Here is a 16,216-nt window from a genome sequence, read left to right as displayed (position 1 = left end):
CCAACTGACCTTCACGATACTTGAATTTCTTCACCTTGCTTACCGTCCTTGTTCCACTAGGGTTATATCTTATGGGTCTTAGTTGCAAATCATGGTGATGATGGGCACAGTGGAGTGATTCAACTCCAGACTCTTGTGAACCCTGAATTAGGAAACCAGATAACACATTATGCGTTGTTCTGATCCCTCTAGCTTTACCCATATCGAAGATACCCATTTCAACCCACTCAAGATGACTTTAGTGCCTTCGATTACCGAGTTTTATAAGACAAAATCACAATATGGCTTGGTCAGACGACTATCAACAAATCACCAGTGTCGATCAAGCAGCAATTGGTCAAGCAACGCTCATAAATTTGGCTTTTCGTAATCTCGTACGCATCTAGGCCTCGCGGCATCTCTAGTATCCTCATGCCTCGCAGAGCTGCCAGCCAAGACTGTGACTCTATGACCGTACTCTTGCTAACAGCTGGCTGGCAGCCCTGCCGGCTGTATTATTTTTCGTGGCATCTTAGATAATCGTCTGACACGCCATTCTATTTTTCGTCTTTAAATTCCATTTCCAAGCCCATACTGAGACTTATCGTCTTCTTCTTCGTATTGCCTTGCTCCAAGGGCGAGTATGATCCCATTATTCAAGTACTCTTGTGCCTCATCTCCAGCACCTATGAGGTTGTGATCTGTTCACTTGCCATATTGTGAAGACTGTAAACCGTGTCAGCAGACGAAACCCACTAAGCCCTTGGTAGAGACTGACCTGATATCTTCTCGCTCATCAGCCTCAGGCCCATTTGTAGGTCCAGAGCTGACGACCACGTTTCCGCCCTCATCACCACCAGCTTTGATTGTCGTCAAGGTGGTCTTCGCCTTCCGCTTGCCGTTGCGGAGATCACTGAGATGTTCGAAGTATCCTTCCGGCACTTCTGTGACATACTTGCCACAAAAGACACCGACCTCAAAGTCCTGGACCTTACTTGTGTCCTCAGCAGCCTCCATACACGCGGCCTTCAGTCCGTCAGGTCCATCAAGATCTTGGAAGATAACCTCGTCGGCACCGATGTAGTCGGCAATTTCCTGATTCGTTCGGCCGTGAGCAACCAAATCTTCACAAAGGTTAGTAACAAAACAGCCTAGCAACAGGGCAAAATATCTTCATACCAACAGGATCCGCAAGATCAATACCGTACTTCAATTACTATTAGTATTCTGTTCAATGTTTCGTGCCGGGGTTAAAACTTACAATATGGGGATGTATGCACTCTGGAGAGGCTGAAACAAAGATGACCTTAACAGCACCAGCTTCTCTGGCCATTTGAACCTACAGTCACCCATTAGTTCTCTCTCCTGAACAAATTCACAGTTATTTAACTCACGATTTGTCCAGATGTAGCTGATTTGCGGGTCAGTATTGATTTGCATTTGCAAGAGAGTTTACTTACTGCCACGCACAACACTGTCGTCCACTAGGATCAGGTTTTTCCCTCGGAATTCTGAGTCGATGGGTGAAAGCTTGCGGCGAACACTCTTCATTCGAAGAGCTTGGTTGGGGAGAATGAAGGTTCGTTGAACGTATCGGTTCTTAATAAGAGCTGTGACGTATGGCTTGCCAAGCTTCTCAGCAAGAGTAGCAGCGGCAATGTTACTTGTCTGTTGACAGCGAGTCAGTTTTCACGTTTTCATGGACACTATGTCTCCTAATCTGGGCATACCTCAGGAACGGGAATGACTAGAAAGTAATTAGTACAACTCGAAGGCAGGAAATATATGGATATCTCATACCTGCATCAATCTCTTGAACTCCCTTCTCTCCGAGAACCGCACGGATCTTCTTAGCGAGCTTCTCTCCCATGTTTTGTCGGCTGCGGTATACAGAGATACCATCCATGGTTGAGTCAGGACGAGCGACGTATACGAATTCGAAGCAATCGGGTGTGTAAGGTCGGTCGTTGATAATCTGACGGAACTTGGGAGCACATCCCTTCTGCAAAAAACAGGCCTGGCCAGGGAGGATGTCGACAATGTTTGAGAAGCCGAGTTGCTTCAAAACCACGGATTCGGAGGCAACGAGGTAATCCTTGGTACCGGGGAGTGTGGCGGAAGGTCGAGAACCAATGCAAAGAGGTCGGATTCCATTGGCGTCACTGAATATTGTCAATTTTTGACAAGAAGTCGTATAGAGTGTGACGACTCACCGGAAGGCAAGGATACCAAAACCAGCGATCATTGCAGTGCACGCAAAAGCGCCCTGGCACTTAGAGTAGACATCACTAAGAGCAGTGAAGATATCCTCCGAGTTGGCGCGAGTCTTGCCGAGCTGCTGAAGGCCGTGTGCGAAAATGTTGAGGCTATTGGTACAAATCAGTCATCGTGGTTCGAATTAGCGCGAGCTTCGATTACGCACAGGAGCTCCGAGTCGGAATCGGAGTTGACGTGTCGGTGGGCTTCCTCGTCGAGGAACTTGCGGAGGTATTCGGTGTTGACGAGGTTACCGTTGACGCTCATGGAGATACCGAAGGGGGCGTTGACGTAGAAGGGCTGAGCTTCAGAGCTATAATCGCATTCCTGGTCAGTGGTGTACGAGGTTATGCGCCTAGTAACACATACGCAGAAGCAGTTCCCATTGTAGGGTAACGAACATGGCCCAGGCCTATGGAGAGTCAGTCTCCGTGTAATCTGTACATCGCAATGCCATACCCATGTAACCGGGAAGATGCTCAAGTCGCCGGCCATCAGAAAAGACCTTGCTGGCCATACCGAGACCCTTGCATTGAGAAACTCGTCCACCCTGGCAAACAGCAATACCTGCAGCATCTTGTCCACGCTATAGCTGGTTAACACCCGTAGATATCGATTTTCGGGATTCGGATATTGGCGATGGAGGACTAACATGTTGGAGATAATACAATGTCTCGTGAAGATCAATGGCGGCGGAGGTAGCCTCCTGATCACCTAGCTATTAAGATTGTCAGCACATGATATGTGATGTTATGTTTCATTTCTTCATCTCTTTTGGTAGCACTTCCGTGTCAAGTCCGAGCAAGGGCAAGGGTCTCTTTTCTATGAGCGCGGGGGAGGGGCAATAGAGAGAAGAGAAGAGTGAAGACTCACCAAAATGGCCGAAACACCACACATGTTGAATATCGTGTCACGAAAATAGGTCGTGGAGAGGTTGAAGAGGAATCGAGTGTTCTTACACCCAAACAAGAGTTTGACTTGTACCAGTTCGTTTGTGAAACCTACGGGAAAATTTTTCTTTTCTGGTCACGACGATATCGGTCATTTTTTTGGCGACCACAAATCTTTTGGCGGGGGATCGTATTGGTCAAGGCGGGCCGGACAATGATCCGCAGTGGTGGGGTCCCCCAAAATATGTCATTTCTTTACTCCGTGTTAGTGACAATTAAACCCAATATCAAATCACGATGTCAAGATAATTCTTCATTTCTCCGTCATTTTGTCGCCATTGCAGATAATCAGGTGTTGTTCAATCTAGAGCATACTCTAAAATTCTTAACTTCGACTTAAGTTTCAATAATTAGTCGAAGCTGCAATCCAACCATATCCATCAAACATGCCCAAACCGTGTAAGTGGAAGCCAAGGTATCGATATCAACAGATAACAGACTATCGAAACTTCTTGGAATATTAATCCCGCATTTCGAAGTTCTCGTGTCAACTGACCACCCTAATATAACATTAGCTAGTTCTTACGAATCAAGCTTCACCGCGGTTCCTTGGGCCGTTCATCAAGTATGTGGGGTTTCTTTCTATCCATCATCAGTTTGCATGATCTCTGTGGTGCATTTCCCTACCTAACACCGCAGAAATCTTTATTTGCTAGAGTTCTGTGCACAATATATCTATAGCATTGAAAAGTCTAACAAAATAAATAAATAAGAAAATCTCTGGTATGGACAGACAGTATCTCTCTTCTTTGTGCTCAATGTACCAAGAGGGTGCGGAAAACTAAGAAGCCCACATGGCACGGGAATCCCGGAAGACGGCAACAAAGACAAGTGCAGCCACCGCAGGGTAGGGGGAATCATTATCTACAGACTGCCTGGTCAACTCCTATGCATACCCCTTGTAGCGCTTTTATTCTGATTTATTACATTGTTCCATCTACATTTTTACACTTAGTTGCATGCAGCATCAACATTCATTTCATTCATAAGACTAGGGGGTATAGCCTGCTGTAAATATACATATACCGGTGTCCATACTCCAGAACCTTGGAATACTTATTGGTTGCTCCTAATATTGGTCTGGGATAAAGACTCAAGCAAATTTCTAGTCGGCAACTAGATAGTGTAAACTTTTGATGTTCTTTAATCTCCTTGTCGCAGTCTATCTTACAATTCCTGAGTCATGGCACATCCATTTGACAGGCAAATATAAACTACATCCATGTCGAAATCATGTAATCAGGCTCGCACAGGACAAGGATTGATCTGTATGTATGACGCAATCCCCCGCCAGTTTGCCAATCCTGCACACAAACGATAAAGTTTTCCACAGCCCCAACGTTCTTCTCATGTTTCTTCTCCAATACCCCATATTCTGCCTGCTTCAATCCCAAAACGAGAGCCCTCGACCTGCATGTTCGCATGAAATTGCCAGATTTATAGATTCTAACTCAGCTGCCCTCTTCAACAAGCGAGGAATCACCTCACAAGCCCCGTTGGCTCAGTGGTAAAGCGTATCACTAGTAATGATAAGATCACTGGTTCGATTCCAGTACGGGGCACGTGATTCAACGAAATTCAACTTTTGCCAAATCATCTAACATTCTTTTTCGTGGTCGCGATGATTTCTGTGGTGTTGAGGCAGCGCGCAGCTGCTTCCGTTTTGGTGGCGACGTCGCTTATTTGCACGTGGCACTTCGGGAGCACTCGCCTTGGACCTTCCCGAGTTTCGCATCGTGATTCGGTGTTCCTCTTGTTGATCGAAATTGATCTACAGGGAACGTTCTATGAAGCGACAGATGAAATCAGCACAGTACCTCGGGATGAATCTTGGCGCAAATGCATAGCCCTATGTCTAAGCTTATTGATGCTATCTCAAAGGTCTGCGGTAGATTACATAAAGTGCTTCGCATGGACGATGCCTTGAGCTCAATAGAACCACCACTGTCAGGTAACGGTATGTATAAATGTTCAATGCGTATTAATTGTCTTCCATCTCAAGTTGTGGTATGCTTTCTGTAACAACATCGAGGCGTGGGAAGTGCTTGCATACGTGACATCATCCCGCATAAACCTTAAATTAAGTAAGCTCGCGTGCCGTCCCGCTTTTGTTACACGACACCAAAAAGTCAAGTGCGTCAGCAAAGCTCGCTGAGATTTTACAAAGACTAGCAAAAATCAGGCGCCTGTAGGGCCCCAGTTGTTAAAATGTGTTGCCCCGTACTGGAATCGAACCAGTGATCTTATCATTACTAGTGATACGCTTTACCACTGAGCCAACGGGGCTTGTGTAACACGCTCCAGAATGAAGTCTAAGAAGCTCTGCGGTGATGATGTCGAGAGCTCTGGGAATAGTCGTAGGTCCTTGAGTCAACTGAAGGATTGTATAGTAGGTTTTCTAAGATGTTTGAGTTAGGTTCGCGGCTCTGGCCTGGTAGTTCTTGCAAATTTTAACATGCCATAACAAAACCATTGTCGGTAAAGCCAACGTGTAGGAAAGCCGATTGGTTCAGAAACCCTATGTTCATTCGTCATTCAGCAACAGCTGGTATATTTCCAATATTTCAAAATCAACAACAATCATTATAATAAATAGTCCCCTATGAATAAACTCCCATCTTGGTATGCTCAAAATCAGAAATGCTTCGTTTCATCAACTGCCTTCGGCGCCTCGCCCCTTGCAATCTCTTCGTCGTACGATGGAGTTCTCGAGTTATAAGCAACCCGGATGTCATCGATCTCATCACCAACCTCCATCCATCGATCGCTAGTCGCAGGCACTGGCGAGATCTTGCATAGAGCCCAATACATAACCGATGAAACAATGAAACCACAGAAGTAGTTGAGCTGATAAATGTAGATCGCGCCCTGAGGAACGTTCTTTGCGCCGACAGCATCGGCGAAACCGACCACGTTGATGACAATTCCGGCGACGTAGGCAACATAGCCACGCCAGTTGAAACCACCTGTGAAGTAGTAAGGTCCCTCTTTGCGAGCATCGTAGAGTTCCTTGGTATCAACATAACCCTTGCGCACAATGTAGTAATCGGAGACCATAACACCAGCGATTGAGCTCAGGAACACACTGTATGCTGAGAGGTAGGTTGTAAACTGATTGCTGTCCTTAAGAAGCTGCCAAGGGCAGATGCACAGGCCGACGGCGGCGCAAATGTAACTTCCACGACGAATGTTGAGCCAGCGGGGAAGAAGAGCAGTCAAATCCGTACCAGCGGAAACTGAGTTGGTGTTAGTTAGTCATATAAAACAGGATCCCCTTAGTGAGGTCAGTCACATACCAGAGTTGGCAGCAATATTGGTACCAAGTTGTGCGAGAGCGAAAGATGTAGCAATAAAGAAAACACCGAAGCGCTCGCCCGAGCTTCCATCGTCAATGAACCTGTCCAGCAGATCAAGGGGGTTCCAGATAGCCTCCTCATAGAGTACCGAGGAAGCTGAAGAGACCATAATGCCGATGAATGAAGTGATGGCGAAACCGAAAGGGATCGTGATCATCTGGGACCAAAGTGCGTCTTTGGGCTTCTGCGCAAATCGAGAAAAGTCACTGGCATTGACAATGAGTGTTGCAAAGTTGGATATAGACGACATGATGCCCTTGACAATTTCCCAGGCCAAGTCACTGCCGTGAACAGTGTTTCCTGCCTTCACAATGGGACCGATGCCACCAGCGCGCGAAATGGTCCAGGCAAGGAAGGTAATTCCAGCCACGGGAACAACGTATGCCTTGACGGTGAAGAGATGTCGAACCTTGTGGACAGGGAACCAGAGGGCTGGAAGCGATACAAGCCAGAAGATGAAGAATGAAGCGAAGTGCGCGGTATCCGTACCCGAGTCCTCGCTGAAAGTGTTTGGAACATTGGCCCATGACTTCCAGATGGTGCGGATCATGAGATAGATACAATCACCACCAATGTAGGCTTGCACTCCATACCATACACAGGCTATCAATGTGTTAGTAATACATTCTTATTTTGTTGTGAAAGATAGATCATACCCATAGCAGCACGGTTCAGGACAGGCCACAAACTACCCCAAATACCAAAGGAGGTTCGGTTGGCAACAGGGAAACCAATGTGGTACATGGCACCAAAACGGGCATTGATCGCAACAAAGATACCAGTGATGCTGTATCCAATCCAGACACAGATCCAGGCCTGCCACCATGACAGACCATTAACAATCATTGACGATGAAATCATCCAAGTGTTGATGTTGAAGGAATCGGCGATCCAGAAACCAACAAAGTTCCATGGACCCCATTGTCGGCGTTCCTTCTCGACGGGTTTAAGATCATGGTTCGTAAGCTGCGTAAGAGTTCAGTATAACTCCGTCTCGTTGATCGCAATGCGCAATGCACTCCAATGAAGGAAAGCTAAAGCTTGTGAGGCCTTCATACCATAAGCTGAGTGCTCGTCAAGCCAGGTTCAGACTCGACGGCGGCTTTATCAGCCCAGACTTTAAATCGGGATCTGGTCTCCATGGCTTCGGATGTATGACGAGGTGGGAGGCGGAAGTATAAAAGAGTAACGGGGATCAAAAAGCTTCTGAGATGTGATCTAGAAGAAACTCAAAAAGCAAGATAGACTTTTTGTACTGTGATAGACCTTGTCCGAGGTGCTTATGACGTGTAGGTGACACCAAGTAGGGCTGGCAGACTGGGATTAAATCCAATGACACCAAGGAAGGATGGAAGAATGTGAGATGGTAGTCTTGCCAAATGATGAGAGGGGACCAATTGGAACTTCTCCACCGTCTTCTTGTCTTGGAAAGTCTGGTCGCGGCGGGTGACAGGCAGTATTTATATTTATGGTTTGAGATTGACATGCCGCGCTGGCTGGTTGCGTTGCGGTTGCGTTGACAAGAGGAACTAGACCCCATCCTGGCTCCAGGTTATCAGCGCTCAGCAGCCACTATCAGTCTGATCGTCATCCCCAGACCTGGCCGTTGCAGATAACTAGCCGACAAGGAACATACCACGCAAGGACCCTCGCCGGCGGCCACTCTTGCCGTAGTAGGTCAAGCTGAGAATGGTTATCCTTCCCCATGTTAACACCGAGAGCACTTTGCATTTCCGGTCGGTAGTTGTTTGTTGTTTCATCGAGCACACGACCAATTTGTGACGGTATTGTACAGTAAGATATCCAGACCTCGAAAAGCAGAAGGATCTGCATGGCAATACCATCACGCAACAGCAAAGTCGAAGGGTTCATAGGTATCCATTCGAATATGATCAAAGTACATAGTACGTATGTTATTCGGCGTAGAATAGAACGATGCGGAGAGATGATTCGAGTGACATGGATACGATAATGGGGCCCGAGAAGCCAAGTCGTCTGTCGGTGGGTGCCCCCACAAGACCCTAAATCCATGGAGCAACACCTGGTATGAGTGGCTGTTGAATGGGGTTTTCGGGTAATGTTGACGTAGACGTGAGATTTATCCCCGATATCGCTTCATATAAAGAGATGGACCAAGATCGAGTTCGATTGTTTGTTGTTGTTTGTTGCAACAGAGAAACATAACGTGCGAGCGGTTTGCAGTGCAGATGGTACGAACTCCTCTTGAAGTTCTGGGCCTAAAAGATGCTCTGCAGAAATGCAACTGCAACTGCAGGCAGGGCCGCCGCTATCAGCGCCATGTGAGCCGGAGCCAACCCATTGGAGGGTCGATTACCCCGGGCGGATATAAACGAAGCAATACCATTGGCCAACTCGCTTTCCTTATCACCGCAACGATGCGTCTAAGATACGGGTACCGTACCGCCCTTCCCAAACTGAGTTAGTATGGAACTACAGAATAAATCTGTTACTCGATCTCATCGAGTCAACCGTTTCTTTTATAGTAAATTTGTCCAGGCTTGCAGTTATCTGCCCTATCAGGACTATCTTGAACTTCATCACGTAGTAGTCACTGAAATGCGATCTCGTTGTCAATAGCTTAGGTCATTTCGGGTTTCAACCGAAACTCTATTGCATGATCTCTCCCATACCCATCTTATTCTGGAGCTCGATGCGTTGGTTCTGGTTGATATCGGCAAGAAAATCCTTGTTCCCGTTTCTGGAAGCACCTCGCGATAACACTTTTCAGCTTCATATTGCCCCAAAAGTTCGCCGTTTTTACGGTGTATGGTTAGATTAACAACGACACTGTCACAAATAACATACCACCTTCGAAATGAAGTCATGTACTTCAATATTGGGTTCAGTTCTCCCGTATAGCGTGGTAGAGCTATTCTGGACTGGCATGACCTAACCGAGGGCAGAGTCATGCCGGTACATCTTAAAATCCAAGTAACACCGAGGCAAAGCAACAATAAGACTAACTTCAATAAGCCCTTGGTCCATGCATAGTATGATCGAACTCCTCACGAGCTGCATTCTCCAGAAAAGTAGGCCAGTGGCTGTAATTCTTCGGTTTTGGATCGGCATTCGTATATCAAGGAACACTGACAGTCAATGCGTCTGATATGCAAGTATTACTTGATGAAAATCACAGACCCGACATCAAACTCCATCAATGTCTCGGAATCACATCAGGGAGAGCGAAACCGGCATTGGTTGTAAGTCTGGTCATCGGCCCGCGAACTTTGTTAACTCACTCGTTCGATGGGGCAGAGTCAAAGACCTCATACGATTTGAAGATTTTCTTCTTGAGTAGCTGAAAACAAACACCGTGAAATCGGATCAGGAAGTGATTTGTTAATTTCGTTAAGTATGGCTATTTTGTGATTATAGAAGACCAAGATGTTATTTATACAGCACGTTTAGATCACGCGTATGAACTCAAATTTCCAGTGTAAAGCCAATCAGTGGAAAAATTATAGACAGTATTGAATGATAAATTAGAAACTGAAACGCCTGAGTTGAGGTCAGTTGACTATATTATCATGAGCACCCAGATCTCCTGATAAGTCACTTTGAAATCCGACGATCGTGAATCCTGGAACTGCCGCCCTAGGGTAATCTTCTTCAAGCACGGCTGCATTTTGTGGTATCGCTTGCATTCCAAATCATATCGCGAAGATCCATATTGGATTTTCGCCTGATGATAGTATAATTTGAGGAAGCTCAATGAGACGATAAAGAGTATAGCTTATGATTGGACTCGACTTATGCTGCGTCACCATCCACAATAGGAGCAAGCTTCAGGGGCACCATTTCCAAACAACCTGGATACCCTACATCAGAGAGAAGTTACCTATCCAATTGATATTTACAGAGTAGCAAGTCTTCAATAATGACGACTGCCGATATTCCGAGACTCTGCTAGTGTCATGGTCCAGCAGCCAAGGCTATGGTTCAGAGAAAACAGGGTCCAAAGAAAAACAAAAGAGAAACACGTGAATGGACCAATAGCTTCTGCCCCGCGATTTGAGTAGTATCGAGATGAGAGTGCCGAAGAGTTGCGAGAATTCATCCCTAGGCCATAAGTAATTGGATATAAACAATCTCGCTCTACCGATTTACTGTCCGACTATTCTCGGCGCTTCCTTCTATTTCAATTTAATAGGTACTTCCTTCTAAGAAGCACGACGTTGGACTCTTCCTTCTTCAAGCTCGAGACCCACACTTTGTTTCTCTCCCCCACCATCGTCGTCAATTCCGCTTCTTTTCTCCCCACCAACCTCAACTTTTTTACCATCTCATTCAAACCTTTTTATTTACCAAAGTCCTTGATATACAATCATGGAGGACCAGTTGGTGCAGCTCCTCTCCAACACTCAGCTGTCAGAACAGGGTCCTAGACTGCAGGCCGAACTCGAGCTGAAGCGCGCCCGAACGAATCCCGCCTTTCCCCTGTCTCTCGCCAACATCGCCGCCCATACCTCGATTGATACCAACATCCGTCAGGCTGCACTGAGCAACCTGCGACTTTTTATCGAAAACAACTGGAGTAACGATGACCCTGACGATGAGCCCATCATTCCTATCTCTGATGAGGTGAGAGGCCAGCTCAAGCAGGTCCTGCTCGACCTTGTCTTGAGCCAGGAGGACGATCGCAAAGTCAAGATCTCAGCCAGTTACGCCGTTGGCAAAATCGCTGTGCACGACTTCCCTGAGCAATGGCCAAACCTTCTCCCTACAGTTATCTCCGTCGTCCCGGCCGGCACCGATTCACAGCTTCACGGCGCCCTGCGATTACTGAACGACATAATTGAAGAGAGTTTGAGCGAGGACCAGTTCTTCTCAATGGCCCAAGATATTGCCAAGGCCCTTGCAGAAGTCGCCCTCAACGAGAATCGAAAGCCCATGCACCGAGCACTCGCTATCTCCATCTTCCGAGGATGCTTCGATCTTCTTAATATGATCAAGGAGGACCACGCTAAGGAGGTCCGCGCTTTTGCGGATGGCCTTCTTCAACAATGGAACCCCTTCTTCATTACCGTTCTACAGAGCCCTCTTCCAGAGGCCAATCTCGAGAGCGGGTCTCAGCCTGACTCTTGGAGCCATATTATCGCTCTCAAACTACAGGTCGTTAAGACACTCCTCCGAATTCGACGCGTCTTCCCTAACCTACTCCTTCCCCAAAGTACCATCTTCTTCAGTGCAGTCTGGAAAGAGCTCTCTACTTTGCAGAGACCCCACGAGCAGCTCTATATCAAACAGGATGCCCAAGGACGTCTCGAAGACTCGGACAACCTTCCATATACCTTGGATTTCCTCATTCTCGAGGAATTGGACTTCCTTAACCAATGCTTCAGAGCCCCTCCTGTGCAGGCTGAGCTGGACGGCCACCTCAACGCTCATGCCTCAGCTCAAGAGGTTCCGTGGATGAAGGAGATTATGAACATGCTTATTGGTTATTCGCGAGTGACCCGGGAGGAAGAGGAATTGTGGGATATCGATTGCTCCCTGTACCTTGCTGAGGAGACCTCCGTGACTGCCAACTACACCGCGCGAACCGCTGCTGGGGATCTGCTGATCAAGATGGGTGAGTGGTTTAATCAGAAGACGATCGACGGTCTGTTTGGTCAAACACAGCCCCTCTTTGGTGGTGAGGGTTCCGACTGGCGAAACCAAGAGGCGGCGCTCTACCTTTTTGTCATGCTGGTTAGTGACTTCCAAGATATGAACAAGGATATTCCCGAAGCAGTGGCACACGCATACCTTTCTCTGGTTGACTACGCTATTAACCGACCCGAAGAGCCTCTTCTCCGCGCCAGAGGTTATCTCGTGGCTGGTATTCTTTGCCGCTCTTTCCAGACCCCGGTTGAGCTGTTGGACCGCATTATCACTTCTATCACTCAAGAGGAGTCTGAGGTTGTGCAAGTCGCCTGTGTCAAGGCCGTTGAGGGTTTGATCAACGCTGGCCAAGTGTCGGCCGATAGGCAGGTTCCTATTATCAACGCCATCCAAAGCTACATGAACAACAAGGACCCCAGTGATATGGAAGATGCAGATGAACTTCTCGTTACGCTCGCTGAAGCTCTCCGCGCTGCCATCACTCTCGACAAACGCATCGCCCTGTCCAACGATGTTCAGTCGGTTGATCTGCTTTTCATGCTAGCCAAGCTAGGCGCAAGCAACTTCCAAGTCACCATGCTGATTTCCGAGGCCTTTGAAGATGTTGTTGCTGATCTATCTGACACGGAGTCTTACACCGCTCTCTGCGGAAAGCTTCTGCCTACGCTTACCGGCGCATTTGATGTAGCTAACCTCACTGAGGATAACCCTCTGGTCACTGTGAGTCTCTTAATGAAACAGTTTACGTGCTTAACTGACAACCTCCAGGTTGCCACCGAGTTATTGGCTGTCTTGGCCGAAAACGGACCTGAGCCTCTCCCCGCAGGGTTTGTCGCGGCTACTTTCCCTAAGCTGAACCGTCTCCTTATGGAGTCTACCGAGGGTGAGGTCCTCCGACCTGGATCTGAAGTTGTGAAGTGGATGCTTCAACATGATCATCAGCAAGTCCTTGCTTGGCAAGATGCGAACGGCCGTTCTGGTCTGGAGGTTTGCCTGCACATCGTTGATCGACTTCTGGGTCCTTCTATTGAGGATAACTCAGCCTCCGAGGTTGGCGGCCTGGCTGCCGAGCTTGTCGAGAAGGCTGGCCAGGAGCGCCTCGGTCCTTTCCTACCTCAGCTTCTACAAGCTGTCGCTAACCGACTTGCTACTGCTCAAGCTGCAGCCTTCATTCAATCTCTCATCCTTGTCTTCGCCCGACTTACCCTCTCTGGCGCTCAAGATGTTGTGGAGTTCTTGAGCCAGGTTCAGATCAACGGCGAAAGTGGTCTGCAGGTTGTCATGGCCAAGTGGCTAGAGAACTCTGTCAACTTTGCTGGATACGATGAGATTCGACAAAAGTATGCCCAACTGAATCGGACACAAGCCATCTGCTAACTGGATTCTTAGTGTTATTGCTCTGTCGAAGCTTTACTCTCTGAATGATCCTCGCCTGGCCCAGACACAAGTCAAGGGCGACCTGATCGTCAACAACGACGATGGGCTTATTAAGACACGCTCACGCGCAAAGCAGAGTATGTATCCAACAATTCACGACTTCTCAACCACCACCTCCACCTTAGACTCAATCTACGCCCGATACGCTGAAAGTCAGCAAGCTAATAAAGCCAACCAAAAACCAGACCCAGACCAATACACAATCGTTCCTGCTTCCCTCAAGATCATCAAGGTCCTCATCGAGGAGCTTCTGTCTGCATCTGGCCAACGGGCTGCTGCGAACGCCGCCTCTGCTGCTGTGGCGTCTGCTAGCTTTGACGACGAGAACGACGAAGAGGGCTGGGAGGATGAGGATGATACTCTCGACCTCAGCCTAGGTACCACGAAAGCTGACCTGATGTCCTTCATGGAAGGTGGCCAGCGACAGCGAGACGACGAGACCCAAGCCTACCTGACCGACTTCTTCATCCGTTGCGGTCGCGAGAACATTGCCAACTTCCAGGAGTGGTACAGCATGCTTACAGAAGAAGAGAAGTCGAAGCTCAACGAGGTTGCCAGCTCAGCAGGACAATAGACTGGAACTGCATATGTTTGCAACGGGTCTTCGAAGAAGAAGGACAGCTCCGTTCGTCGAAGGGGACAGCAGAAGCTTTTCTTCCGTCAGATGGAAACATTGGAAAAAGTCCATGCTGTGCAGCTTGAGATGGAGCGCGTACAGAAGGAGATAGAGAGGGTGATAAACTCTAAGTCATCGAAACTGGTTTAATAGATACCAGAGAAGCCTGCCTTATTATGACTGGACATGAATTGTAGATAGAATTAGAGAAAACGTGCGGGCGGTCTGTTTGAGAGAGTATGAATTAACGAGGAACGGGTCATATCACAATGGAAAAGCCAAACATGAAATGGATGAGTAGAAGAGAATTGATCATTAATCATTCTGTTCAAGCGAGCGTATACCCGCCATTAGTATCTAGCTAGCCGTTGCTGGTAATCATCGCTTGTCATGATGTCCTGTTTCTCTGCTATTAGATGATATCTCCGCCAAAGCCTCCTCCAAATCCGCCACCGTAACCTCCACCAAAGGGATTGTTTCCCCTTCCACTACCAGGACCAGGGAATCTCGGATTGCCACCAGGGCCAGTGGGATCCCAGCGGGCTCCTGGCGGTGCTTGGGGATCGAAACCGGACGAACCGACACCTCCTTGTCCGCCAAACAAAGGATCATCGAACGTAGGATGCATACCTGAGCCACCACTAGGACGAGGTAGTCCTCCGCCAATGAAGGAACCACGGAGAGGATCGTGCGGACCTAGACCGGGAGGATTTAAGTCATCGTGACCGATGTTGTAGGGTGATCTTCCTGGCATTTGAAGACCGCCTCGTGGAGGCCGATTCATCTCGTACTCATCCTCAAAGCCGGGAGGAGGGAAGTCTCCTACTGGAGCAGGCCGGGGACGAGCCATCTCAGGGAGTGGATTCGCCGGGGGTTGAAGCGGGTGTGGGTTTGGTACAGGATCGCCACGGAACGGACGGTCTGGGTTCTGAGATTCTTGGGCGCGGCGCTCGGAGCGTGCATTAGCTTCAGCTTCAGCTGTCTCGACATAGCCTTCGCTTTGAAGTTTTGGGATGAGCTTTTGTACGATATTGACCTTGAGATCATGTAGGATATCTGGCAACATGAATTAGTATGTGATGGCTACCCAAGGGAAGCGAAAGGACATACCAGCAATAGCTTGCTCAGAGGTGAAGACACCGCGGAGTTTCTCGGGAAGATCACCTCGATCTTCCTGACCGTCCTTGATGGTGATGCGAAGTGGGAGTTTCTTAGAATCCACAACGTCGCTGATCGACCTCTCGAAACGACGGATGTTGTCATCGCCAACAGCTACTCCTCGAACCTCGACCTTTTTACCCATCCGGTCAATACGGATGCTGAAGGTCATGGCTGATTGCTTGTGTTTGTAGACAAAACTGTAAGAACCGAAACCCGAATTCCATTGTGGTGGTAGACGAGGAGCGAGAGACTCGCATTCGGCTGTTCCATGTGAGCTAAGTCATGATGATATTGGATTGTAAACTTACGTATGTTCTTGTCCTCATCAAAACCCAGGAGCTTGAAGCCGAGAGCAGCGAGATATGAGTGGATGAGGAGAGCGATGACTTCGTATGATGAAGCGAGGTCAGATGAACTGTCATTGGTGGGATGCGTTGGTAGAGCGTCTGCCATGCCATCCAGAATGGCGGCAACGCTGAGAGGTTCTGACATGATGAACTGCGATGATTCTGATGTCTTTTTTTGATGAAGTAGTTGATGAGTGGAGTTTAGTTATAGTGAGTAGTTCGCTAAAGAAGATAGTGAGTGGAGAAGATGGAGGTTATGAGTTAATGCTGAGGAGGCTTGGGAAGCGGCGTCATGAAATAGTTGCCTCTTCAGCCCTATATGTGGATCCTACAGTTTGGGTATCGCGGGGCAGTGTCAGTGATTCGGGAGAAAGGCCATGTATTGGCGCAGAATTGGTTGCCTAGATAAGGCATTAATTGGGCGCATAAGATTAATAATCTCAGGCTTGAAATATGGCAACACTGAGTGACCCCAACATGCTATGAATG

General features: G+C 47.9%; 4 protein-coding genes and 2 non-coding genes across 6 annotated transcripts; 2 read left to right on the top strand and 4 right to left on the bottom strand.

Annotated features, from left to right (window-relative positions):
• Window positions 1-335: 335 nt before the first annotated feature.
• On the bottom strand, window positions 336-3,271 carry BKA55DRAFT_570318 (nucleophile aminohydrolase). The gene is made up of 13 exons (XM_046192997.1): window positions 3,109-3,271; window positions 2,888-2,953; window positions 2,695-2,821; window positions 2,605-2,647; window positions 2,402-2,548; window positions 2,193-2,345; window positions 1,780-2,141; window positions 1,710-1,726; window positions 1,440-1,647; window positions 1,374-1,390; window positions 1,241-1,318; window positions 1,159-1,186; window positions 336-1,103 (listed from the first exon to the last, which is right to left on the bottom strand). Exons 1-13 carry the CDS (start codon window positions 3,130-3,132, stop codon window positions 718-720), a joined length of 1,656 nt encoding a protein of 551 aa, XP_046048705.1. The 5' UTR covers window positions 3,133-3,271; the 3' UTR covers window positions 336-717.
• A 1,404-nt stretch (window positions 3,272-4,675) lies between these two features.
• Window positions 4,676-4,747, top strand: BKA55DRAFT_t187. Its single transcript has one exon. It is a non-coding gene; the product is annotated as a tRNA-Thr (tRNA).
• Window positions 4,748-5,399: 652 nt separating this feature from the next.
• BKA55DRAFT_t185 lies at window positions 5,400-5,471 on the bottom strand. The gene has a single exon. It is a non-coding gene; the product is annotated as a tRNA-Thr (tRNA).
• Window positions 5,472-5,607: 136 nt separating this feature from the next.
• BKA55DRAFT_389733 (permease for cytosine/purines, uracil, thiamine, allantoin-domain-containing protein) lies at window positions 5,608-7,905 on the bottom strand. The gene is made up of 4 exons (XM_046186008.1): window positions 7,600-7,905; window positions 7,198-7,507; window positions 6,482-7,144; window positions 5,608-6,421 (listed from the first exon to the last, which is right to left on the bottom strand). The coding sequence occupies exons 1-4, from the start codon at window positions 7,681-7,683 to the stop codon at window positions 5,820-5,822; spliced, it is 1,659 nt and encodes a 552-aa protein (XP_046048704.1). The 5' UTR covers window positions 7,684-7,905; the 3' UTR covers window positions 5,608-5,819.
• Window positions 7,906-10,888: 2,983 nt separating this feature from the next.
• Window positions 10,889-14,177, top strand: BKA55DRAFT_540324 (armadillo-type protein; the record flags this gene model as incomplete). Its single annotated transcript, XM_046190249.1, has 3 exons — window positions 10,889-12,886; window positions 12,935-13,506; window positions 13,556-14,177. The coding sequence occupies 3 exons, from the start codon at window positions 10,889-10,891 to the stop codon at window positions 14,175-14,177; spliced, it is 3,192 nt and encodes a 1,063-aa protein (XP_046048703.1).
• Window positions 14,178-14,539: 362 nt separating this feature from the next.
• BKA55DRAFT_570298 (PI31 proteasome regulator N-terminal-domain-containing protein) lies at window positions 14,540-16,215 on the bottom strand. The gene is made up of 3 exons (XM_046192996.1): window positions 15,689-16,215; window positions 15,330-15,641; window positions 14,540-15,275 (listed from the first exon to the last, which is right to left on the bottom strand). The coding sequence occupies exons 1-3, from the start codon at window positions 15,870-15,872 to the stop codon at window positions 14,632-14,634; spliced, it is 1,140 nt and encodes a 379-aa protein (XP_046048702.1). The 5' UTR covers window positions 15,873-16,215; the 3' UTR covers window positions 14,540-14,631.
• Between the last annotated feature and the right edge of the window lies 1 nt (window position 16,216).

Source organism: Fusarium redolens (genome assembly GCF_020744475.1).
Source record: "Fusarium redolens strain MPI-CAGE-AT-0023 chromosome Unknown BKA55scaffold_9, whole genome shotgun sequence".
Lineage (NCBI taxonomy): Eukaryota > Fungi > Ascomycota > Sordariomycetes > Hypocreales > Nectriaceae > Fusarium > Fusarium redolens.
Note: the sequence above shows the minus strand (reverse complement) of the source record. Positions and strands in the feature narration are given on the sequence as shown.

Coding starts and splice junctions, on each gene's coding strand:
- BKA55DRAFT_570318 (XM_046192997.1), bottom strand. CDS start 3,132: ATGTGTGGTGTTTCGGCCATTTTG. Junction 2,822..2,887: donor CATTGTATTATCTCCAACAT/GTTAGTCCTCCA, acceptor AACCAGCTATAG/CGTGGACAAGATGCTGCAGG. Junction 1,104..1,158: donor TGATCTTGCGGATCCTGTTG/GTATGAAGATAT, acceptor ACCTTTGTGAAG/ATTTGGTTGCTCACGGCCGA.
- BKA55DRAFT_389733 (XM_046186008.1), bottom strand. CDS start 7,683: ATGGAGACCAGATCCCGATTTAAAGTCTGGGCTGATAAAGCCGCCGTC. Junction 7,508..7,599: donor TGACGAGCACTCAGCTTATG/GTATGAAGGCCT, acceptor ACTCTTACGCAG/CTTACGAACCATGATCTTAA. Junction 7,145..7,197: donor CCTGAACCGTGCTGCTATGG/GTATGATCTATC, acceptor ACACATTGATAG/CCTGTGTATGGTATGGAGTG.
- BKA55DRAFT_570298 (XM_046192996.1), bottom strand. CDS start 15,872: ATGTCAGAACCTCTCAGCGTTGCCGCCATTCTGGATGGCATGGCAGAC. Junction 15,642..15,688: donor TGATGAGGACAAGAACATAC/GTAAGTTTACAA, acceptor CACATGGAACAG/CCGAATGCGAGTCTCTCGCT. Junction 15,276..15,329: donor CTCTGAGCAAGCTATTGCTG/GTATGTCCTTTC, acceptor TCATGTTGCCAG/ATATCCTACATGATCTCAAG.